Here is a 26,622-nt window from a genome sequence, read left to right as displayed (position 1 = left end):
GAGAAACAGTGTCAAGTATTCTCCTTGCTTACTGTATATCAGCAGCTTCGAATAACTATTACACACGATATTGGTGCTATGAATTGCATATCCATACCATAAAAAAACATCATTTTCATTTTCACAAAATGTACATAAATATTAGCAAAGTAAGGCCTATTTAATAAATATACAGGAACATATGTAACTTCCAAGAAGTTACTGCAAATTCACAATCATGATCTACTTACTTTTATCAAACAATATTATTGCCAACATTAATGATTAAAATACTACATATTTAATTAATATCAGCAATTTCGTATTGCTCATTTTTATGAACATTAAAAAGAGGGGAATTTGGGGCAGTTTTGTGACAAACTGGGTAAGTAGGCATTTTGTAATAAACTGCAAACACCATTAACTTTATATTTTTTTAAAAAAATGTACTGCCAAATTGAAAAATATGGTTTATCTTCTATACATTGGTAATTTAATTTCTTTAATTGAGGTATAATTTGGGACATCATTATGAGGGGGGGGGGGAGAAAGAAGATGAAGGATAGGTTGCAGAAGGTTATAAAAGACATTTCATATTATGTAAATTTTAATAACCCTGGAATTCTGGGGGTGGGGTCAAGTGCCCCTTGTCCATATCAAGTTATGCCTGTGAGTTGGAGACTATGTTTTCAGTTCTGGTGAATAGGGGCAGTGCATTAGAAGCCAAGTTGGATCTAAGTGTAGAGTTTCAAACACTGATAAGTAGGGCCCGGGAATTTATGTTATAACATATATTTTATTTCACATCAGATCGAATACTTGGGTGAGATCTTTACGTATCTGATGAAAATTAGCCGAAATAGAAGAAAGAATTCATAAGACATGTTTTGACCAATTTAATGTTCTTACAACATATTTATTCAATTTTCTCGTAATAAGACATATTTCTGTATAATTTTGTCATTGTCTTGCATGTAATCAGTTAATTTATAATTTATTCTTTGTATTTTAGCGCAACGAATAGTTCATATTATCGATAGCAGGACCCCGAGGCCAAGGTCGAGACCACAATGCTGGGGCTGTAAATAGTTTTCCTTCCTCCCCGCCTGGCAATGAGCCGCCACCCCCCGTGACGTTACACAGGCTGAGCGTGGCAAACCGGAGATTCCTTGCAAACTTGTATCCGCAAGTAGAAGACCTTGCTTTCCCCGAAAACGCAGAAAATATCACGGTGGGCCACGTCAATATTAACCGCATAAAGAACAAAATAGATGAAATCGCAGCTTCCCATATAATAAACTTCACATTGTAATATAATTAAGCCTTGTTTCCATATTGAAACCAATAAGTTGCTGACCAAGGCAGTTTATTAAGGTAAAAACACTTAACACGTAACGTTTCGACCCTGTATCAGGGTCTTCCTCAGACGAAGAACTAAACTAAAATCTTAGTTTAGTTCTTCGTCTGAGGAAGACCCTGATACAGGGTCGAAACGTTACGTGTTAAGTGTTTTTACCTTAATAAACTGCCTTGGTCAGCAACTTATTGGTTTAAACTTCACATGCGTTGCAATCACCGAGACTTGGCTCGATGATTCCATTCCAGACAAACACGTTGAAATTGAAGGGTTCAAAATGTACAGACTTGATCGAGACTATCCTAAGCAAGAGAGAGGTATTATTGTTTACGTAAAAACAGCTGTAATATCGGAACTTATATATTCTGTGTCAGATGTAGACATTGAAGGATTGTGGGTGTCTTTAAAACTCAAACAGAACGACAAACCTTTAATTCTAGGATGCGTATATAGACATCCCAAGGCCCCCGTCACTTTTAATGAAAAACTAGAAAATATTTTGCAGTCATTTCCGGCTTGCCACGCTTCGGTTCTCGTTGGGGATACAAATCATGACGTCATGAAACCAACTGCAGCGGACAATGCATTTTTCGATACGATGGAATCAGCGGGGTACAAGCAGCTCGTTCGCCTGCCGACACGCGTCACCGACACAAGTGAGAGTCTCATAGATCACATTTTTACCAACAAGAAAGAATTGCGTGATAAATCCGCCGTAGTAATGCATGATTTAAGCGATCATTTTCTGATATACACCTCAATTAACCTAAGGCCACAAAGATCTACAAGAATACTCGTAACTAAGCGTTCTTTTAAAAATTTCCCTGAACAACAGTTCGTTGATCATTGTTCTTATCTACCCTTTCACAAAACAACAATGATGTCGGATATAAACGATAAGGTGACATATTTGCAGTCATTAATAACCGAAGCTCTGGATGTCTATGCGCCAATAAAAACGTTTCGTGTTAGGGGCAACAAGCGTCCCTGGATCACTGGCGGTCTTCTTAGATTGATATCACTCAAGAACCGGATGTTTAAGCGCGCAAGTAGTCCAAATAATAATAATTACACGTGGGAACAATATAAGACTATAAGGAACTACGTAACAAAAACAGTAGAAGATGCGAAAAGAAATTATATCCTTACGCAGATCTATTCCGATAAATATTCAGGCAATAACAAATTCAAGATTTTCAGGGTCTTAACTGGAAATGATAGCAAAAGCCAATCCGTCGCATCTATTGAACATAACAATGAAACAATTACGGAAGATGCGAGGGTGTCGAACGTCCTCAATGACCACTTTGCTAACATCGGTAAGTCAATATCCAACACATTCCCTAACAATTTAAGGGTGAAGAAAAATGAAAGTAGCAAACAAAATGAAAAAGACGCTAAATATCAAGAAACCAGCTTCAGTTTTAAGCCCGTCTCAAGTGATGACGTTAAGAAAATTCTTCAAAAACTTAACCTCAGAAAAGGTCCAGATTTCAATGAAATAAGTAATCGCATAATGTATCTACTCGCCCCATGGATTGTCGAACCTCTCACAGATATAATTAATTCATCCTTAAAAAGCGGAATCTTTCCTAACACTTGGAAACACACAAGGGTCACACCTATATTTAAAGGGGGGTCCCCGACGCAAGTTAATAATTATCGCCCCATATCAATTACTTCCTCATTAAGCAGGATTCTTGAAAAGGTAATAGACAAGCAATTAGAACAATACTTACATTCTAACAATCTACTGACAGATAGACAGTTTGCTTTTAGAAAAAATCGCTCGACAGAATTACTCGTGCACGAACTGATACATAACTGGAGAAATATATTAGATCGTAAAGGGAAGCAATACATTGGCATTATTTCTCTAGATATCAGTAAAGCATTCGACAGTGTTCAGCCAAATTTATTAATACAGAAATTACATCAGCAATTTAATTTCTCTGCCCTTGCATGCAACTGGATCGAAAGTTATTTATGGAATAGGAGTATCGACACAAAAGTAGGCAACTCAATTTCAAACAGTTTAAATGTATCTTTCGGTGTACCACAGGGATCTATTCTAGGTCCTAAACTGTTTAACATGTTTGTGAATGACATCGCAGACAGGGAATTTGGGTTTGAATTATATTTGTACGCAGATGACTGTCTACTGTACTGCGCGTCAAGCAAATTAGAAAAAGTAATTGCAAATATTGAGGAAAATATGCCCGAAGTTTTTGAGTGGTATCAATCTAACATGTTGAAAGTGAACGAGTCTAAGACGCAAGTATTAATACTATCCAGTGAAAATAATAACAATATGCTAATTGACAACATTAAAATAGGAAATTTCAATATAAAACCATGTGAATCTCTAAAATATCTCGGTATGCACCTAGATAAAAGTTTATGTTTTTCACAACATGTAAAAAGAATGTGTTCACGCGCAGCACCTAGAATCAAGCAGTTTCAATTTGTCTGCAAATATGTACACCTCGCCCACAAATTAGCGTTCTACAAAGCATTTATTAGGCCGTTACTTGAATACTGTTCCTCTGTACTTTATGGGATTAATAGAAATAACACCACGAAACTAGAGAAAATGCAAATTTGGGCTATTCGTAGCATAAGAAATACAGCGCACACGACCTCACGTGCAAGCAGAGAAGAACTCCAATTACCCACGCTGGAATCCAGACGAAAATATGCATTTCTACTAAAAATTCACCAGGCAATTAACACGTACCACCACTTATTAAAGGACAAAGTAATGATATCTAGTAATATAAATTATCCCAATCTGCGATCCAACAACACCAACAGTATCCGAGTACCAAAATGTAACAAGGCAAGATACGGATCAAAATCCCTGTCATCACTGGCAAGTAAAGCGTGGAATCAACTACCTGTAAATTGCAGAAAGGAGAGAAATTTGGCCAAATTTAAACAACAGATTAGGACATTAATCTATGAATACTGACACTGTGCCTATTCTACCTCATTTCTTCCTTCATAAAACGTAGCTGCAAAAAATGTTTATTTTAGTCTATTTCTTATATTTTTCAATTATATAAATTTATAATATTCCATTGTATGTATACTTATAAACATATAGCATAACTGTATATTAATTCATGTAGGGCAAAAAGCTGTTTTTGTAGTTCGGAATCAATGTAAAAAAAATGTAAGCTTAATTGTAACCCTACTTTAATAATAATAAATAATAATAATAATAATTACAAACGAAGAAATTGAAAGCAGATGCAGTCTTTTCTTACCAACTAGTACAGAACAATAATACCACCTCTTTTTTATCCCAGCGACAATTGATAGCCGTGCGAACATTAGTGAGGAAAAATGTTCTCAGTCGGTGTTGTGGGGGCACAAGAATCACCATAAACAAGTTTCAATTGTTTTCATTTTCCTTTCGCTGATCACAAGTCAAAAATAAAAATAACAGCCCCTAATCTATCAGCAAGCGAGTACGGGAGATTCAAGATCGTTTGTCACTTGAGCCGCTCAAGTATCAGTGTGTATACTCTGTCCTGGCTCTGGAGCAGGCAAATGACAACAAGTGTCTGCGCAAGTAGCAATGAGTTTCCACACAGTTTCCACAAAGGTGTAAATCTGACATAATAGTAACTGAAACTTAGGAGAATTGCAGTGAACCTCACGATATTTTCAGTACTTTCCCCACTACATTCTACGGTTAAAGTAATTCTGACTTCATTTAATACACCATCCCCACCCTAGCCAATCATCCCTCTTAGGTACTGAATTCTTGCATAATAAGAAATTCGAAAGTACTGTTGTACATATTTTTTGCTTTCCTTGGAATATTTCTGTATTTTCTGACAATTTTTTAAATTTTTTTCTGACATACCAGGTGTATAAGCTTAAATCTGCTGTTTGCTCATTGATGGCGATAGTGAGCGTATGAAGGTACCATGGGCACGCCATACCTAGTGTTTGTATGAGTTGGACATCTGCCAACACGAATCAGTGCACATCATCAGCACGTGCAGACAACAACAGACAGTGTTCCTGTGGTAAGCATATCTAGTTTTGTGCCAGAAAAAGAACATATGCGAGAAGCTCTGCTTCTCTGCTTCCATTTGTAGAAATTGGCTGCAGAATCGCATCGAAGCTTGTGGAGGCTTATGGTGACAGTGTTGTATCGGAAACAACGTGCAGGGATTGGTTTCGTCGGTTCAAAGATGGCAATTTTGACCTGAGCGACAAGCGTGAAAATCGGCCCAGGAAGGTTGAGGACCATCAATTGCAGGCTCTTTTGGACAAGGACGATACCCAAACGCAAAACATGCTTCCAAGCAATTGGGTGTTACTCAAGCAGCCATTTCCATGCGTCTACGTCCCATGGGAAAGGTTCAAAAGATCGGAAAATGGGTGCCGCATGAATTGACCGATCGGCAGCTGGAGAGATGCCAAAACACATGTGAAATCTTGCTTGCCAGACAAAAAAGAAAGTCTTTCCTGCATCGGATTGTGACTGGCGATGAAAAGTGGATATATTTTGAGAATCCTAAACGCAAGAAATCGTGGGTTGATCCCAGCCAACCATCAACATCTGCCTCGAGACCAAATCGCTTCGGCCGGAAGACGATGTTGTGTGTTTGGTGGGATCAACAGGGTATCGTCTACTTTGAGCTGTTGAAACCTGGTGAAACTGTCATTGCCCACCGCTACCACCAACAACTGATCAAATTGCACCGTCCTCTGTGTGACAAAAGGCCGGATTATCAACAAAGACATGACAAGCTGATTTTCCTCCATGACAACGCCCCATCGCACACATCAAGACTGGTCCAAAACTACTTGGAGGCACACAACTGGGAGGTGCTACCCCATCCCGCCTATTCACCAGACCTGGCCCCTTCCGACTATCATCTGTTTTCGTCGATGGGGCACGCCCTCGCTGAGCAGCACTTCGTTTGTATGCAGACGTCCGAAAATGGCTTGATGAGTGGTTTGCCTCAAAAGAGAAGGACTTTTTTGGCGTGGTATCCACAAATTGGCCGAGAGGTGGGCAAAATGTGTAGCTTGCGAGGGCAAGTACTTTGAATAAATTTCTTGTAGCTTTCTATGACCAAACCATGTGTTTTTCTGACTACAAAACAGCAGATTTCAGCTTATACATCCGGTAATTACATACACTTTTTACAGTTTTATAGGACAAAGTCCTGGGCTCTACTGACAAGTATCTTGCATTGTTTTATTGGCACTCTGGCACATGCTTGGTTTTTGAACATTCCAACTGTTTTGGTCTTCATCAGGAAAGCATACAGAGAATTCTAAGCCTGTTGTCAAGCAGACCACAGAATAGATGCGACATTTCATGCATTTATTTGTTGTCTTTCATTGCACTGTAATAACTTCAATGTACTATTTACATTTTGCATCGACAATACAATTAGAATAAATATATTATTTATTCAGTTTTAATTTAATTTAATTCAGTTTTCAATTGCAGAATTTCTTCAAGTGTGATTTTCTATAACAACAATTGTCATCCTACACACAATACTTCTGAATGTCTATTTTTTTTGTTAGTTAGGTATTGAATGACTCCTCTATGTTGAGTTCTATGCTTCCTTTTGCACTATTTACAATTATTTTTTTTACTGCATGATCTTTTGTGTCTTAAAATAGTCCCAATTCAAGTGCTATAGCTTACCAAACAGGTTTTCACTTGTTGATGCATAGTCAGAACTCTAAGTATCATCTCCAGTGCCATCTAAAATACTAGACTAAGGCCGGGTTTAAAAGAAAGCATAACCATTTGCTAGCATAAAAGGTATGAATTTACAATACCGGAAGTATCTCCAATTGCTTTCAAATTCGGCATACTCACTACTTTTGGCTTCGTAATCACGAATCTGCAGTTAAAAATTGGCGGTCACGTCTAGAAATTGCAAAATAACCTTGTCAATTACAGATATGATTCTCCATACACTAACATGGAAACCATGTTTTCTGACATGAAGACGTCTTCCTTTCCTCACAACGGTCTTGCTACTTTGTGTTCTGACGTAGTCACCATTGCTCAAGTGTTGTGCAATAAGTGAGACCCGTTGCATGGAGCGTGTGAGAAAATAGCATCTTGCATAAAGGTGGAGAACATGTTTGCCCCACGAACCATTCACAGTAAGGATAGGTTAGGTTAGGTAAGCATAGTTAAAATCAAGGGTAATCATAAACATAGTTTTGAAACGCTTATCATTGCAAAAAATAGTTGTTTTCTTCATAAATCAAGGGTGTTCACTCCATTCACGGACCCACTTTTTTCGACTTATTTTGCAATTTCTAGACGTGACCGCCAAATTTTAACTGTAGATTCGTGATCACAAGGCCAAAATTAGCGAGTATGCCAAATTTGAAAGCCATTGAAGATACTTCCGGTATTGTAAATTCGCTCTGCATAAAATGCTATGTAAATGCTTCCAAAAATCTTATAGGAGATAGAACTTTACACGAAAGCATTTCATGGAACATTTCAGTTAGCTTTTGCGATTACAATGTATAATGCACACAGCACGAAAGGCACACCGAGTTACACCATCTATGGTGAGTGCATGGTGTTTACAATTGAAAAAACTAAAATTCTTCAGTACGTGTACAGTAAACGTTGTTGTATAGTATGTATCTAAGCAGCGTCATTCTTTTCAACCCAAACCATTTAATATGAAATGTTATTCCTCTCGGTTAAATAGTTAGTCTTTTAAAAATGTGAAGTGATACATTGTTTACTTCTCATGCGGTCGCCATTACATCTGTACTCATGACCTACAGGTCGCTTCTGATTGGTTGTGTTATGGAAATAGGGCAAATCCCATCCTTGAGAAATGATATGAATACATGAAGTAAGCCATGGCATCCGAAATGCCATAAAATTTCTCACATTACCATAGAACAATGCAAAGGAAAATGATTTAATCTAACGTGGGTCTAAAACTGCTGCAACTCAGTGATTTATCCACCTTACTCAACATTTTCTCAGTGTAAAATTTAGCTTGCACCCAGAGATTAAAAATAAAAATCTGGTAGAAAATGCTACCAACAACCCTGTCTAGTTTGCTGTACATTTCGAATCTCTTTGCACTCATGTGTCTAGCTCAGGGCGCGAAATTTCCGGTCGCCAGGTCGCCATTGGCGACCAAAAGTTTTAGGCTGGCGACTAAAATTTCGTTGTTTCAAATGGGTGTCAAACACGCCTCAAGACTTCACCTCTTGAGAGAAACGGCAGAAGTTATAGAAGAAATTCTAAAACTGAGTGATATTCACACTATCCCACAAGTCCCACAGATGATTATACTGGCCATAGGTACAGATGCCAGAGTCTTGTTAGTCTGCAAAATTCAGTCTAGGGTGCTATGGGTAATGGTTCCGATTGTTTTATGATTTTTTTCAAATTCTCCTAGCAGGAAGACTACTTATCATAGAATTTGGAGACCGGAAGTATCTCCAATTTGTTTGAAATTCGAAATTTTGGCCTCCTAATCACGAATCTACAGTTGAAATTTGGCAGTCACTTCTAGAACTTGCAAAATAAGACTAAATAAGTGGGTCCGTGAACGGAGTAAACACCCTTGATTTATGAAGAAAACAACTATTTTTTGCAATGATCAGCGTTTCAAAACTATGTTTATGATGACCCTTAATTTTTACTATGCTTGTCTAACCTAACCTTATCTTGAATGGTTTGTGGGGTAAACATTTTATCCACCTTATGCAAGACACCATTTTCTCAAATGCAAATCAACGTTCCATACAACGGGTATCACTTATCGCACAACATTGTAGCAACCACACCATTGCCAAACTTACCTCTATTCGAAGCCGCATTCCACAATCTCTTCTCCCTCCACATCATGAAACATGGCTACCATAATAGTGTATCGACAATCATATCATTAATATGTGCATGTAATTTCACAATTTCTTTAAGCGACCGCCAATTTTTAACTGCACATTCTTAAATTAGTGAGTATGCATAATTTGAAAGCAATCGGAGATACTTCCGTTATTGTAAATTTATACCAATTCTCCTAGCAGGAAGACTAATTATCATAGAATTTTCACAATCATTGTCACACGAAATTTGAACCTTCCTTAAAGTAACTTAAAGCACTGTTTGGATTTCGAAAAAACTTATTTATTTTGAAAAAGCAACTTGAAAATTACCTTATGCATGCATTGTCCCATGGACAATGTCTTTTCCGTTTACAAGCGACTAAGTATCATAGACTATTGATAATTAATGTAGAAGTAAATATGAACCTTAGTAGAATATAATTAGGGACTTTATTTTAATGCTAATAGAACCAAATCTGCCCTGTCTAAACTAACTGCGAAAGCATATATTGAACAAAATCTTAAGTAATCGCTAAAACTCAGCAGTATGTGTTAACAGAAGTAAATCAGAATCGAACCATATTAAAATTGCAATTGTAGCATGATGAAATTGCAATAAAACAAAAGGTACTTGGGCCCACACATTTATAGTACCCCATGACTTGAATCTATAGTCTTGGCATGAAAGGATGCACATCTCATTAAAAATTTTGTTTAAGCATGTAAAATATGCACACACACAAATAGTTTGTCCTGCAATTCTATATTAGTACTTCATATTTGGATAAAATACAGTCTTTACAATAGATCTGAAGAGACAACATACAGACCTTACTGTAATCTGTAAATCAGAGGGAAAAAATGTGCTGGTTATTGAACAAACCATGCAGTGCATGCACATACAAGCAGCATACATATAATACCACAACAAATACTGCAAAAAAGGATCTATAAAACCATGAACAATTAACAATTCAGGAAATTCCTGATATTGGTCCACCTCAACTGTAAATTAAATATGGATCATGTGATGCAATTATGTATTATTTTTTTTACAGCACAAAACACTCAAAAGTTATTCCTAACATGGGTTGTAATCACCAAATAATAGAAAAAAAAAAACTTCACTATTCATGCTTCTAGACCATAAAATGATGACAAATTAGAAGAAAATGCAAGTTTACCTTCAATTCTGCCTTCAGCAATGCAAGATTGCTTTGCTGAATGTCATATTCATGGGCCATTAGCTGTTGGATGGGAGTTGTAGCCGAAAATGGCCTGACCCTTTCAAGGGAGCCTTTCTCTGCAGAACGCCTATCGTCCATTATTAAAAGCTAAGCATCATATTAGATGCTGCTGAAACAAGTAATGTTAATATGGGTTAACCTAGAAGACGATTTTTAACTTTGGAAAAACATTTATATTTCGTTACCTAGATATAAGTAATTTGCAAGTAACTAAACATGGCTTCCATCGGAGTTTGAAGAGGCGACCAATACAAGATATTTCCAATATCTATTTCAAGTCTTGTGGTTAGTTTACATGTCAGTTACTCTATGTTTTAAAATAGAACACTTTCTAAAAGCATTAGAAGCATGCACTATTAATTAATAGGAATCTCTACAGGTGCTGGTACAATAATTAGATACTCACAGAGTTATTACACATTATGTTTCCTAATATGCACTATATATTAAGTAGTGGGTTATAATCAAAGCTGGAATATCCACCCCATTGAATGCCTTATTCTATGAATGATCTTCGAAAGAAAAGCACTTATTTCAAGTAAACAGTGCATATGTAAATAAAAACAGAAGATATAAAGTATATACTTGAAATTCACAAGTACTGTATAACATTTCAAGCATACACATGTGAGTAGTTTATATGGGGAAAAAAAGCACTACAATATTACACTAATGAAGCTGTATTATTATTTTTTTGACATTAGCAAGTAAGCTGGACACTGACAACCACATTAATATTAGGCTGAAATGGGCAAATGTTTTAAAATAAGGTAAAATAGGATAAAAATCATTGTATATTGCGACTAATGTTTCTTTACTACCCTGTATTATTGCAACTTAGTACTTACCTGGACATTATTTCATCTATCTCAGTGACATTTATCACAATAAAATTATTCCACTTGTTTGAAATATCAATCAATAACCAATAAACGCACTTGTTCAACATGTCACTACATTTACGAAAGCTTTTTAACTGTATATGAACTAATTTCGCTACGTAAATAAACTTCTATACACAGTTAAGTAGAACACCTCACAGCACCTATGTTTGAATTTAGGCGATATGAAGACTATCTGGCACATTAAATGAAAGAAATTTTCATGTATAATTTTGGTACGTGTTTATGAATTTTAAATGACAGCAAAACAGTAAAATAAATTTATTCGAGAAGGTAAAGCACCTACCGTGTACTTTCGACACGGTAGACATACAAGTTCGTTCATGGTTATGGTTCTTCAGTTGTAGCGTGGCATGACCTAATTCTACACTTGTGGCTTAACTGTCAGATAACATCTCTTTACAAAAACCACGTAAGGTTCTGAGTATTAATTAATCATTATAACACGGAGGCCACCTTACCTGTCATTAATAGCAATAAACTCGACTTCTTTCTTCCGCCATTTTGTACACTTCATTCAACACTTTACACTCGAAAAACTTAAATAAAATGTTCAATTCTTCCAGATTATCCTTTAGAACAAGTAATAATAAATATGTAACAGATTACAATTCACTTAAACAAATAAAAACACCAATACACTCTACTTCCCCATCACAAATTAGCCTTTTCTCCGACATGGCACATACCCACTGTTGCCCTTTCACATATGATCGGTCGGTCGGCACGGCACTAGATGTTCGAGTGTTGCACAACTTTTCCTTTTCCCCTTTTTTTCTTTTGCCATGTTAAATGCCAGAGATACATGAAAAGAATATGCGACAGAATTCGGATATGTTTATTGTAAGCATCAATTACAATACTATTTTGTATTAACGTGTCTGCACGTAAAACAGTAACAAATTAAAAACACAGGCGTATCCGATTGGGGGCTGAAGGAACGCGAGCCCATATTCAGCCAAATAAGAGGATTCAAATGTGGAAAGTTACTTACAATTTGGACGAATATAAAGTATTACATTGAAAATAAAGGGAGTAACAATTTTGTTTGTATCATTCGTACACTGATTCATAAGATTGATATCCTCAGGGGGACAATGGGGTGGGGCACGGTACTAATGCGAAATGAATGTCAACCCCTAATTAAGTTATATGTAATTTCATTTAGTCACAGTAATTTATGTTAATTATTATAAAGGCATTGATGATTCGAACTGAAGGTGCGTTTTACTGGAGAAAATATGCCTCGTTTGCCCAGGCCTGGAAAAAATCACCTTGCTTGCGCCTCTCTGGAAAAAAATGTGCATGCATTAACACGATCGTTAGCGGAGGGACTCGTCACCCTAATCAGTGATTTATCCACACACACCCCCCAACACACCCAAAAGTTTCAACACCCCCTAAAAGGTTTCACAAATACCGAATTTATGGTTAGCTTGGCCCGAAACTTACCCTTACACCCCTCCAAAATGGAAATGTCTGGATATAACCCCTGACCCTAAGAATTTAAAAATACATTATGTACAGTCAGCGGCAAAGATACTGGCAAGCAAATTGTCCACCGCTATTTTCATTACTTTTTTATTCTACATCCTGTGTTGTTTTAAGAAATGAAACTATGTTGGTTCGAAGCAGGCATTGTTCTCTGCTTATTGACGTCTTTATTTCAAATCATTGTCAACACATTGTGTAATTCAGACCAAATGAAAATGGTGGTGGTCAATTCGCCTACTGTTTCTTTTGCCATTGGGTGTACAGTCATGGACACTACCGGCTTGTAATGAATAGATTGACTTTCAATGGAATCGTTACAAGCCGGCAGTGTCCGTGACTGTACAAGGAGGGCAGTGGCGGCGATTGGGTTCCAAAACTGGGGGGCAAGGACTGTTTACTTTCTCTTGGTAGTTAAGGTTTAGCATAGTGCGGGGGCAACTGCCCCCATCTCCATAGCCCCTCTTAATCGCCGTCACTGAAGGAGGGATTATGTACTCGCTTATTAGTAGTCAGCCCTACAGGGGATGTTCCTGGGTTAAAAAAAGGAGAAGATCGAAGGTGGAAATGGAACTTCTAGTTTGACCAAATTCGTAATGTAAACAAGTGTGGTAAAGATTATCTTGGAACTTATTTTGTTATAAAAGATCGCATACAGAATGGATGATTTAAAAATTTTAAAGTAATATAGAAAAACAAAGGTACTGGAAAAATTGGGAAGTTCCCGGGTCCTTTGGATGAATATTTGAAGAAAAGTAAATAAATATTAAATTCTTCAAGATAAAACAATGATCTCATTTCTCATTAATAAAACCACAAAACAATTTGTACATGAACATGTATCTTAAGTAACTCTAATATAATTTTGTTACACATTTATTATTATTCATAAACACCAGCTGATTTGTGATTTCGTGAAAACTGAAAAAAAAAGGCCATTTCCATATATGCATATAGTTTGAGTATATACGGGTTTTCGTAAATGATTGTCGGGGTTTCCTCATTGTTGTAACCAATTTGGGTGAATGACACGGTGAACACAAATGCACGATATTCTTGAGAAACTCAACAAGTTTTGTTCTTTATTTGTTTCATAGACCTATGTTTCCAGATTCTGCCGCTAGGCGGCAGTTTTCCAAAATGGCGGATATTGCTAGTGAGAAGGCGTTCTGTGTCCTTGAATATCACGCAACGAGGTCCGTTACAGTTGTGCAACGACATTTTCGTGCGCGATATCGGAAAGATGCACCATCAGACAATTCGATTAGAAGGTGGTATGCGCAGTTCAAGGAAAAAGGTTGCATTTGCAAAAACAAAAGCAGTGGTCGACCATCAGTGCCGGAACATGATGTGGAGCGAGTTCGTGAAACCTATCTACGGAGCCCGAAGAAATCGATTCCTGCTGGATCCAAGGAACTAAACATACCGAAGACAACATTATGGAGTGTTCTACGAAAACCGCTCAACATGAAACCATACCGCCTAAGTCTGCATCAAAAGCTAACACTTAACGACCGTCGTGTACGGGAAACGTTCGCCAGCGATATGCAAAATCTCATGACTGACGATGACAATTTCATCGAGAATTTCGTTTCCACTGACGAGGCGACATTCCACCTAAGTGGAAAAGTAAACACACACAATGTGCGCATATGGGGAACGGAAAATCCTCATCAGTTTGTTGAATTGGTTCGGGACTCGCCTAAAGTGAATGTTTTTTGTGCTGTGTCACGAGAAAAGGTGTACGGTCCATTCTTCTTCATGGAGAAAACGGTTACAGGATTGACATTCCTGGATATGTTGAATAAGTGGGTATTTCCTCAAGTGGAAGAAGATTCTAACACCTTCATCATGCAATTGGATGGAGCCCCACCTCATTTCCACTGTGAAGTGCGATCATTGCTCAACAGAAAATTACCAAAACGTTGGATTGGGCGCGGGAGTGATGAGGATGAAAACCTTTTATCATGGCCGCCTCGTTCCCCTGACCTTTCTCCTTGCGATTTTTTTCTCTGGGGATACGTAAAAGATACCGTTTACTATCCTCCATTACCCACTACCATCGAGGAACTGAAAACACGCATAACGAATTCCATCAACAGTGTTACACGTGATATGCTATCCCGAGTGTGGCAGGAAATGGACTATCGCTTAGATATCTGCAGGATATCGCGAGGCGAGCACATGGAACATTTGTGACTTTGTCATAAAAACTTGGTGAGTTTTCTAACATTTTGCAAAAAATTGCATGTATCTACCTTTATTACGTAAAGTACAGTGCTTGTTTGTAACCCCGACAATCATTTACGAAAACCCTGTACATGCATGTATATGCATGCGTGTACGTCTATGTGTAGATTAAGAGGACCACCACTAGTCTTCAACGAAACAAAAAAAGGGTATTATAGGGAAAATTCTCAGCCTAATTTAATTAAGTTCTGGAGGTCCGGAACAAGAGATGTTATTTAAATGAAGTCTGTGGTAAACATAAGCTTAAGAACTGCTGGATTAGAATACTTTAGCAGTACAACAAGAGGCTCAAGGTTCGAACGCATCAAGGCATTTCTTTGTTTATTTTCACATCCTTATTGTCCATATCAGTGGCAGTAGACCCCCCCCCCCCCCCAGTTTTCGCCACTTTTGCCCCCGCACTATGCTAAATCATATATACAAAGGGAAATATACTGTATTTGCCCCCCTAGTTTTGGCACCTTGCTCCCGGTTTTGGGACCCAATCGCCGCCACTGGTTCATATTATAGTCTAAAAAGTGAAAGTGAAGTTTTGAGGCTCTTTCTCTATATGCAGAGTGATTCAGTGAAAGCGTGCAGAAATGAATCCGGAAATACGTAATGCACCACTGAATAATTTGAAATAGGCACCATATGGTCGGCGAAGCCAGCGTACCGAGATACGAAACACAGTCTCATTTCAGTGCAGATTTCCGCAACAATCTGGATGCTATATTTCCTGTTTGCTAGATTGGATGGGGTTGCTCTGCCTGCAAGGTCACCCGACCTGAATCTACTCCATTTTCGTATTGGGATATAACAAAATAACTTTTTTATGTGACCCAGTGTTGCCAAAATTTCTCTTTCTGAAGAGAAATTCCGGCGGAATTTTAGGCGGAGGAAAATTCGATTAAAAATAACAAAATTTGAGGGAAATTTGAAACAATCAGATTCAATATTAGTTTACATTATGTTAAGTTCCAGTTTCATATATTCATATTTTCTTGTTCCTTCATTATTTCTACTCATTTGAGTATAAGCCTATATATTTATTTATATTTCGATTTTGATTTTGTTTATATTACGTCACTTTTACGCATCTTAGGATAACAGCAGCGATGAGGATGAACGATCAATGGATACCTGACCAGGGTTCTAACCTAGGGCATCTGGCCAGGAGGCGATGAAGCTGGCATGTATGTGATTAAATTGTTTCAGATTTTTCATTCGTACCAACGGCAATACTATTACTTATTATTTGATTTCTTTAGGTAAAGGGAAAAAATAGTCCAAGAAGGGAAATTTTGCTACTTGAAAAGGGAAATGATGCCCTCCCATTGTGGCAACACTGATTAGATCACAGTGGACAGGGACATGGAATTAGTTGCCACGCTTGCCGCTTGTGATGCGATTCATAACAACCCAGGAACATTTTAAACGATGCGGCAGAATCTCGTACACTGGCATGGCCGTAGACAGGACATTTTTTCGGCGGGGGGGGGTCATTCGTAATTGTTCCCATGGGCGTGGCGAGTAATTTGAATAATAGTAATAATAACAATAATTATACAATAATAATTAAAATTTCATAATAAAACAATTTTATTCCATAATAATAATAGGCCTAATAATAATAATAATAATTATTATTATTATTGTTATATCCTTGACGGGACTTACTCAATCCAGAAGATGAGTGAATATCCAGCACTTTTTTTTTACGTTTCATATAGTGTGTTCTGAAATCCATAATTATTATACTTTGTTATTAAATTTTAGATACCTTCAAGAAAAAGCTTTAAAAATTAGATGGAAATTTTAGTCACAACGTTTTTGTTGTTTGACCTTAAAACTTAATTTTTGGAATTTTGAAAAGTGTGGAACCGGTTATTCTTTTCAAAAACTTAGCCTGGTGCATGGATTGTCCCAATCGCGAACGTAATGCGCTACGAAATTGGAGATCCTAGGTTTGAACTCCTATCAAGGGGATTTTCAACTTTACCGAACAGGGAATTTCAAAGTTGGAAAGGGAATTTTCAGCCTATATTTCTTGTGACGCAGGAACAACACTGGAAAGAGGACAGCAGAAGTGAAAATGGAGGGGTCGCGGGCGGGTTGCGATTCCGGGAATAAAAATCCTGTTTCACTCAAGTTTCAGAATTCCAAATGTATGAAAATTCTAGCTTCATCGTTTCGACATTGTCTCCTTGTAATTTGTGATGCTTCGAAAAAAAAATTGAAAATTAGTTACAGATTTTGGTTTCTGAACTTCCATTAATCCAATACGTCATACGTTTCGGGGGGGGGGGGTTGAACCCTAGAAACCCCCCCTCTAAATACGGCCATGTACACTGGTGTCATGCTTGTATTCTGGTTCGTCGTCGTCATTTGGAACAACCGTTGTTAGGCGCTAACACCTGTTTGTCAAAGTTATGAAACTATAGCTCGACCACAAGAAAAAAAAACTTCCGTGAAAAGCATTCGCGCATCTTCCCTGCCGTTGTCGGTGCTCGGGGCAGTGTTGCCAGGTCATACATGAAAAAATCGGGAGATTATTCCTTGGGAAACCAGAAGATCTGCTACAAAATCCGATGATCTAATAGTAGCAGATGAACAACGTTCTCGGGGGCGGCGACATAGTTCAAACTTGAGCAGGCCGTTGGAGGTTCCATAGCAATAGTTTATTAAGGAATTCTCCCGATAAATCACTAGTTCTGGCAACACTGGCGTGAGCCGCTCTGAAGGCTCCTTCCCCCTGTCCTTTTCCCCACCCGCCAGCGCGATGAGGTTCTGCGCAGGTTTCTTTCCTTGTGGTTCAACTATAGTTTGCAAATGTCGTCAAGCTACATAGGCGTGCGCACGGGGGGCAAAAGGGGGCAGTTGCCCCTAATACTCCTATTTTTAAATTTAGTGTAGAGGAATCTTATCATAGTTATTAAAAATATTATGCTCTTTAAAAAATTAAGTATTTTCAAACGGAGGAAAGTTCCAATCAACTACGGAGGGGGAGGAAGGCTCATTGTTTCCTATGAAAATGAAATATCCAACTTCGTTCTGTAGCAAATGTCTTGTTATTAACACTACCACGCATTTTGTACGTTAATTGTGTTACCTCCATTTGTTTGCAGAATAATTACCCAGGCCCGTAGCCAGGATTTTATTTCGGGAGGGTCTCATCCCTTATCAGCAACCGCCATCTAAAGGCGGAAAAGTGGAGGGTAGAAACCCTGAAGATGAATTTCTCAGTATATTACAACGTAATATACAAGATGTATAATCCTGCTAAGGATGTAAATTACCCAGGCCCGTAGCCAGGATTTTATTTCGGGAGGGTCTCATCCCTTATCAGCAGCCGCCATTTAAAGGCGGAAAAGTGGAGGGTAGAAACCCTGAAGATGAATTTCTCAGTATATTACAACGTATTATACAAGATGTATAATCCTGCTAAGGATGTAAAATTAATTACCACTATACACTATTTAAATTAGATATATGTAGGATTTCGAAGGGGGCTTCAGCCCCCTTAGCCCTCCTCCTGGCTACGTGCCTAAAAAGGTGATCAGTAGCGGAGATTAGGTGACAAAAGTGAGGAGTGAGGAACAAGGACAGTTCACAAAAAGTGTGGGGGCAACTGCCCCCGCTCCCTCGGAACGCCGCCCTCAGTAGCGTACGCAGGATTTCATCAAGGGGGGTTATTTCTAAACCTTTCTACAAATTCACATTACAATTGTTTTATTATACTTTAATTAAATAATAATAATCACAATTAATTAATAATACTTATAATTAATTAATTAGTAAATTACTATTAACAATACTACTAATACCACTACTACTATTAAGTAGTAGAGATCTACATACCAGGCTGTCCCAGAAGTCCTGCACCATCAGCACACTGAGCCCCAAGAGATGAAGTTTGCGAGGGTTGGTGGCGCCACTGGTGAAAGGCTGTTGGCAGGCATAGAGGACAGGTTCGTGGGATGAAATGAAGGCACGCACATCATGTGTAGCTAGTGTTCCCGTGAAGTTAAAGTGGGCACGATGAGTGAGGACCAAATTGCACTTCGTGCAGTGCTACGTTTTTTATGGAAGAAACTACTAACAGTAAAAGTGGCAGCAGAGGAAATTTGTCGTGTGGAGAACGAAGAAGTGGTGAATCGATCGACAGCTTCCCGTTGGTTTAAAAAATTCGCTTCAGGTGATCTACGCCTCATGGACAAGCCTCACACGGGACGACCTCCTATAGACATTGACGAGTCTCTGCAGGATGCTGTGAATGCTACACCACAATCCAGCACATGTGTGTTAGCAAGAGTGGTTGGGGCATCCAAATCGACAGTAACCGTCGCTTTCATGACATGGATTACACCAATAAACAGCCCCGACAAAGTCCGCAAGAGCTGACAGAGGTGCAGGCCCAGCGCAGAGTTGCAATTTGCCAGACATGGCTCCAAAACCCGCATGACCTTCGTTTTTGGAGGAGGATTGTGACAGGAGACGAGAAGTGGGTGTTTCTGAAAACCCTGATACACGTAAACAGTGGGTGAAAAGAAGACAGGAGGCCATCGCCCATGTGAAACAGGACAGATTTGGGAAAAAGCTCATGCTGAGTGTGTGGTGGAATATGAACGGATTGTCCATTATGAGTTTGTTCCAGAAGGTCATGCTGTAACAGGTGAACTGTATTCTGAACAATTACGCCAAGTGTATGCCATTCTGAACGGGAAATACCCGGCATTAACGAGGAGGACGAGGTTACTGCTGCAAAATGACAATGCTCCGAGTCACTGGTCTCGAAGAGTGACCAACACCCTGGCTGAGCTTGACGGGTTTGAGTTGTTATCTCATCCTGCCTATAGTCCGGTTGTTGCACCATAGGATTACGGTTTGTTTCGCTCTCTCTCACATTTCCTGTCTGGTCGGCACTTCAATTCATATGATGAGGTAAATTTCGCCTGTCATGAGTTTTTCAATTCTAAACCTGCCACCTGGTATCGTCATCAGATTGAACTGTTGTCGCAGAGATGGGTGAAGGTAATTGAACATGGAGGCCTGTACTTTGCTGAATAAAGTCTGTCTTTGTTTCTGATATTCTGTGTTTCATTTTCGCCCATGTATGGTGCAGGACTTCTGGGTCAGCCTGGTAAATATAGTATTTATGAAAACAATAGAACGAAATTACTTTCTAGTCATTCGATTTTTATCAAATCCTGGGAGCATTTTGTTGTTTCTTTGTTACGAAATAATTGTCTGGTCAACGAGTTGAGACATTTTAAGGGTGAAGAAAATCTATAAAACCAAGAAAATATATTAAAATAAATTGAAATAATCAAAGTATGGAACCTCATCCAACTAGCTGCGGTGGTCTGGTCGGTAGAGCATCTGACAACCACGCGGGAGATTCGGATTCGATTCACGAAATTGGTTGGAATTTTTCCGCTTCTTCCCCGCATAAATGTCCCCGATAATTCACATCTGGATTGTCTCTCTGTTCTTACCAACAAAACATTTTGCAATAGTTAAGCTTATTGTCGTTTGAATAATTGTCTAGTCAAAAAGGTGAGACATTTTAAAGAGAGACATTCAAACGTGCTGCGGTAAACAATACAATGGGAAGGGGAACTGGTGACTGTATTCTTGTCCGCCTAGCCTTTGTCTATACATTAGCCTGTTACAACGAACCAAGAACTTTCTTTAGTTAATTTTCATTGTTCACACACAAAAAATACATGTTCGTTGAACACTGGCGTACGTAGAGGGGTGGCCGATGGTGTTCCAGCCCCTACCGAAATTTTGAGAAAATCGAATTTTCAAATAAAAATCCGTTAAGAACTTAAAAAAATCAAAATTTGTCATTGAATACAATTTTAATAGACTGTAACGCTCCAACAATAAGAAATATTTTATTATGCATCCGTGCCTCCAAAACGAAGCCATGTGCTATCCACATTTACTATTCCAGCCCCTCCCGAAAAAAAAATCCTGCGTACGCCAGTGTATTGAACATTGTTGCAACTGAGATGCAAAACAATTTTTTCTCTTTTAAATCATAGTTACCCTCATATTTTATTTTCAAGAACTCGTCTTTATTTTCAAGACATCACTCTGAAAGACGCGTGTGTTTGGAATGCTGTGCTTTTCTCCATGCTGCATGGAAATAAAATAATTCAAATTATTATTATTATTATTATTAGTAGTAGTAGTAGTAGTTGGCCGCGGTGGCTCAGTCGGTAACGCGTCTGAGGTCCCGGGTTCGATCCCTGGCCGGTTCAAATCCGGAAACTTTTCTAAACGTAGGAAGCGGCCCCGGCGTCCACCCAGCGTCGAATAACATGGGTACCTGGGGGGTAAAGGCGATCAGGGGCGTGATGTTGATCACATCACCCCCACTAAGGACCGGATCAAGAAAGTGTGGGGCGTTATCCCCACACCCCCTATACGCCTTCATGGCGTGGTACTAAGTACAGGGGAACACTTTACCTTTTTTTTACCTTTTAGTAGTAGTAGTAGTATTGTCCCAGATCTTTTAAATACACATTTCAAATGTGTATTTAAAGTTTAGTTCATGAGGGACAATTCAGAGTGAACTTTACAAGAGAAGTAAAATAATACATTAGATCCTCTTAAGCAAAATTATTTGGGGGCTCTGCCCCCACATCTATAACATTGGGGGGCTCGAGCCCCCCCCCCAAGCCCCATGGAGTCGGCGCCTATGCCCCCTGTTAATTCGCACCCTGCATACGTGCCACTTATTTGTCATTCCTATGGATGATAGTACAGTCGGATCTATAAGTGTTGCTCAGCAAATTATCCATGACCATTTTCCTTAGATTTTATCTTCATCCTATGTATCTTTAAGGACTGTATTTTTAGGTATACTGGTTCAGAGGTTGTAAACAGGTTGTTTGGTGTTTTGTGCCAGTTCTTGAAGCTCTCATTGAATAAAACAATGTGAGAAAACGTGGTGATGGACAATTTGCTTGGTAATATTTATGGATACCACTGTACATGCTAAAGCTCGACAGGTTCCCTATCTCAAATTTCTCAGTGGTGCATTAGCTATATCCTGTTACATTTTTGCACGCTTTTTTTAATGAATCACCCTGTATAAAGTCGACTAATACCAAATCAAACCTTCAAACTTGTTACATAATTTTATTTCACAAACAAAAAGCATTGAAAACAATTTCATTCGGCAGGCTTCCAACAATAATGGCCAGAGCAATCATTCGGACAACACCTTCTGGGACCATAACAGTCGCTGTCTTCAAAGCAAGCGTCTTCACACCTGGATTCCACATGGCCTATTGGTTTTATAACAGGGCACTGACGACTGGAACCTGTAGATACAAAATACAAACATTCTCAATGTTATTTTTTCATTAAAAAGAGGAAACTATTATCATTTTTGTTCCATAATGTTTTTTTTCTTCATAAAAATTCATAAGCTTGAACTATATAAATCTATTCCAGCATGAACCACTTACGGCAAGTATATCCAGAATTCTCCTCCTGGGAGGGGGAAGATCGATTTTAGGGTATGTAAAGGAGAGAATATTTAGAGCCAAAACGACTACAAATTTGATTTCTGTGGAAGAAGACTCTCGGGAAAATTGGTGCCAAAAAATCTATCCGCAGACCGAAAGCACGAAAGGATGGGGACATTCAGGAAAATCATATCCCATTTTGAACACGTCGAACAATTCCTGGCAAGATTCGTTACCATGAACGAAACGTAGTTGTTTCACTCACCGTGATCAGGAGACAAAGCAACAGTCGATGGAATGGTGGCACTCTGGTTCAACGGCCTCAAGATGTTCAAAGCACAAAACTCTGGAGAAAAAGTTTTTGCTTCATTTTCCTTGGATAAGAACGGCGTGTTACTTGTAGATTACATACTCAAGGGCCAGACAGTTAATGCAGAGTACTACACATCATAATTCACCCGTCTGAAGGAGGTTCTGAATCAGCAACACCGAGGAAACCTAAACAATAGGGCCCTTTTCGTCGACGACAATGAGCCTGCTCATCGAGCACTGCAACCACACCTGAAACTGCATGACTTGGGCTTTCATTGTCTTGATGGTCTCCCCTATGACCTCGATCTAGCTCTGTCAGACTACCTTCTCCTACCCCAACTTAAAAAAATACATGAAGGGACGCAATTTTGCACTTGATCAAGAGGTGAACCCTGCTGCGTATGTTTATATGAGGAGCAAACCCAGATTGTTTTTAAGCGGTCTTTAAAAGTTGGAGCATCATGCCAGAAAGTGCTGTAACTGTAAAATTTAATCATTTGCACTGCATTCCTTCTGGGCCAGGCCACGAAATGTTCAGCACCTTACATAGTTAAAAGTCCTCCTCCGTGGCCGTGCGGTATATGGCGCTGTGCTTTGGACTCCGACTGCGGGATGGCATGCGTTCGAGTCTGCCTGGGTTTTCGGCCTGTGTATAGGACCGGTGGCAACCCACTACCGTGAGGAAATTGGGGAGATACGAGTGAGTAGCGTAATCCGGTCTGGGAAATCTCCTATGACGGCTGAGGGTTCGACGTGCTGAGCCCACGTCACCCCATTACTGGTTGAAGATCTTCAAACATCTAGGTGGGATTGTGGGAGGGAGACTGGCAGTCGGGAGATAGGCCAAGACCCTCCCAGGACTGTCGAGCTTATTACATAGTTAAAAAGAGTAGGGTTTCATTTCCATTTTCTTTGAGGGGTAATTTTTGTTGGGAGGTTATCACCGGCATCCCCCTGGGAATTCGCACAATGGTCTGGACCCACTGAATCGCTAACCACTGAGCTACCGAGGCCGTTTTCGTTTCCTTCAAGGGTCGAAGATAAAGAACTTGGAGGAGAGGATAACGTGACGGTAGCATCCACATTCTGTGGATTGGGTGCAGGAGTGTGGAATAGGTAAGATTCGGAGGGTTCACCACGGCCAGGATAACCCCTGTGGGGTCCTGTGTTTGTCCTTGTGTGTGCCGAGTGCCCCTTTACAGCCTCAGCTTTTAACCAGCTAAGGAGAATTTAGTTCTCAGAGATAATATCGTTTTAGTTCTTGTTAAGTAATGAATGAATGGTTAGTTTTAAAAAGTGAGTTAGGAAGTTTGTAACAGACATAATTTCTTATTGATACCTTGCTCTCAGTTTTGCTTTAGCTAATGGGCTTGCTTGTCCCTGTATTGTGAGATGGGTAAAAATAACCTATGTGCTGATCAAAGGAGCCAACTTAAAAGAAAATATGGGGGGGTCAAGGTTGGCCAAAACAATATTTTATATAATATCTGTCCCTCTAGGAGAATTTTGAGGGCAGAAAGTGCCTTATCCCCTGAAGTCGGCGCCTATGGTGCTGATATGTCCATAATACAGTGCGTTCGATTTGACTCTGGGCCGAGATAGCGCGTGACATGGCGCAGATGCCGGCATTTTCGTCTCGTAACATCTCGCTTATTTACTCACATATAGCTATCTACCATGTAGACAATTATATTTATATTGCATAACGACTACTAACCTGTGTTATAAGAGTTGCCCAAAGTTGTTCACGCGCTATCTGTACCCAGAGCCAATACGAACGCACTGTATAAAAATCAATCACTCAAAACAGGGCAATTGTTCTACTAATCAGGTAGTTCCAGTTTCAAGCCACGATAAACGGAAGTAGATGGCAGCACAAAACCTTCAGAAACTTCGAGTGAAGCAATTGGACATAAATCGGGCAAATAAATATAAAAAAAATACATCAGTTCACAAAATTATGCTGTGGTACATACGAACAAATTGCACGCTTACTGACAACAGGTAAAGAAGTATGAAGGTAAAGGAAAGGTGTGGTAGCATTCCATGGATTACATCACGGTCAGCTTTATTCCAGGCCGGAATACTGAAATTTGGCAACGCTGTCTCGCCGGCTTAAAAATCAAGCTACAAAGCATGGGCGCGAATAGCAAAATTGATGTTGAATTTTAAAACAAGGGAATCTGTGTAAAATGTTTTTCTCTTTCCAAGTCTGGACAAAAGATTGACATTATGATGTAAGTGGAAAACATACATTAACAATAGAAATGGAAATTTATCGTTAAATAACTGGAAATAAACAGAAAACGCAAGACCATGGAACTTTCCAATAATGTGAACAATAGTTATTTGCTAGAATGTCAGAATGACATTAGAAGCTCTTTAGAAACTAAATATTTAAGTGATGGAAGATCTAACACATTGGCTTTAAAGTTTTAAAAGTAAAACGTAAAAGTAGTTCTGGATGCGATAAACCAGCATGGGCGAGTATTACAGAGTGTAAAATTATCTTGTACATAATATTTCTGCACTGCGCCTTCATTTTATCAGTCTATGACATAATTTGCCAAGATTTTATTGAACAGACAATACATTGTAATTACGATGTGCGTATGAGCAAATATTTGTTTTGTGTGCATATATATGTACAAGGCTAAAATAATGCCTTCCACGAAATTAATTAACTTAAAATAAATCTTTCCAAACAAATGGCATTTTCGTTAGGATAGGCCTGTTAAGTTTTATGCTCTTGGAGGCTATACGAATTATTGTTGGTTTTTTTTTCGCCCTTGTACTTAATACGAGTAACTTTAAAGCTTATCGTGTGGTGCTTCATGCACACTTTTCTCAGCGTGGAATTTGCTTTTTGTGTAAACAAGTTTTCAATTAGTCTGCCTCTATGTCATGGTTATAGCTCTTGGACGTCACTGATTTATTTTGCAAACGATAATTTAAACTCTTAATGACATCAATATGGGATATTTATTATATTTGATAATTCAGCACATGTGAAAAGTAGCCTACGAAAAGCTCCGTGAAATGTTGGTACGTGGCTCAGAAAATATAATGTATATTTTTCAACAACTTAATACCGTACTGCTTTACTTATGAAATCTAACGTTGAATACACTGGTGGGTAAATGTCTGTTATATCGGAGACACATTTCTATCGGATATTTTCAGTTTCAAATGGTTCGTACTTACCAATTGTGTATTACGGAACATAGTTGAACGTGCCATTATGCTTTTTACACGAAAATAACTTAGATTTTTCACATTACGAGTAATTCTTTTGGGTCCTTTCTTCCGTTGCCGAACATACAATATGGCGCGCACAGCTGTGGATCATCGCGCGTCGTGCTTGTGTTTTGTTGATTTGGAGTGGGTATGCAGTGTTTCAACCTTCCTAACCGAAAAATACCTACTTTCGTGTTCATTATGTCATCACAAACCATTGACGGATAGCCCCAAAAAACATTCACGATAGCCCCAAAAAACATTCACGATAGCCCCACAAACCATTGACGGATAGCCTCAAAAATCATTTACGATAGCCCCACGAACCATTGACTGATAGCCCCAAAAACAATTCACGATAACCCCACGAACCATTGACGGATAGCCCCAAAAACCATTCACTATAGCCCCACGAACCATTGACGGATAGTCTCAAAAACCATTCACGATAACCCCACGGACCATTTCCGGCAAGGTTAGGTTAGGTTGGGTTAGATTAGGTAAGCATAGTTAAAAAA

General features: G+C 38.8%; 2 protein-coding genes across 8 annotated transcripts in view; both read right to left on the bottom strand.

The window, feature by feature from the left end:
- Positions 1 to 12,058, bottom strand: part of Dlg5 (MAGUK family member discs large 5) — a 95,826-nt gene extending 83,768 nt beyond the window's left edge. For 5 of the 7 annotated variants that reach the window (XM_083142062.1, XM_083142064.1, XM_083142066.1 and 2 more), the window contains exons 1-2: positions 11,810 to 12,058; positions 10,384 to 10,552 (exon numbers count right to left, since the gene is read on the bottom strand). In XM_083142062.1, coding sequence (XP_082998188.1) covers positions 10,384 to 10,524 — 141 coding nt within the window. In that variant the 5' untranslated portion in view covers positions 10,525 to 10,552; positions 11,810 to 12,058. Of the gene's footprint in view, positions 1 to 10,383; positions 10,556 to 11,809 lie in introns of all 7 variants that reach the window. The other 2 variants (XM_083142063.1, XM_083142067.1) reach the window with 2 other exon arrangements.
- Positions 12,059 to 22,215: 10,157 nt separating this feature from the next.
- Positions 22,216 to 26,622, bottom strand: part of LOC146003521 (WAP, Kazal, immunoglobulin, Kunitz and NTR domain-containing protein 2-like) — a 32,640-nt gene continuing 28,233 nt past the window's right edge. The window contains exon 5 of the mRNA XM_083141808.1: positions 22,216 to 22,408. Within this exon, the coding sequence (XP_082997934.1) occupies positions 22,257 to 22,408 (152 nt within the window). The 3' untranslated portion in view covers positions 22,216 to 22,256. The remainder of the gene's footprint in view (positions 22,409 to 26,622) is intronic.

The sequence above is a fragment of the Lepisma saccharinum genome, chromosome 20 (assembly GCF_977018435.1).
Source record: "Lepisma saccharinum chromosome 20, izLepSacc3.1, whole genome shotgun sequence".
In the NCBI taxonomy this organism is placed as follows: Eukaryota; Metazoa; Arthropoda; class Insecta; order Zygentoma; family Lepismatidae; genus Lepisma; species Lepisma saccharinum.
The sequence above is the reverse complement of the archived record's forward strand: the minus strand, read 5'-3'. Positions and strand labels throughout refer to the sequence as shown.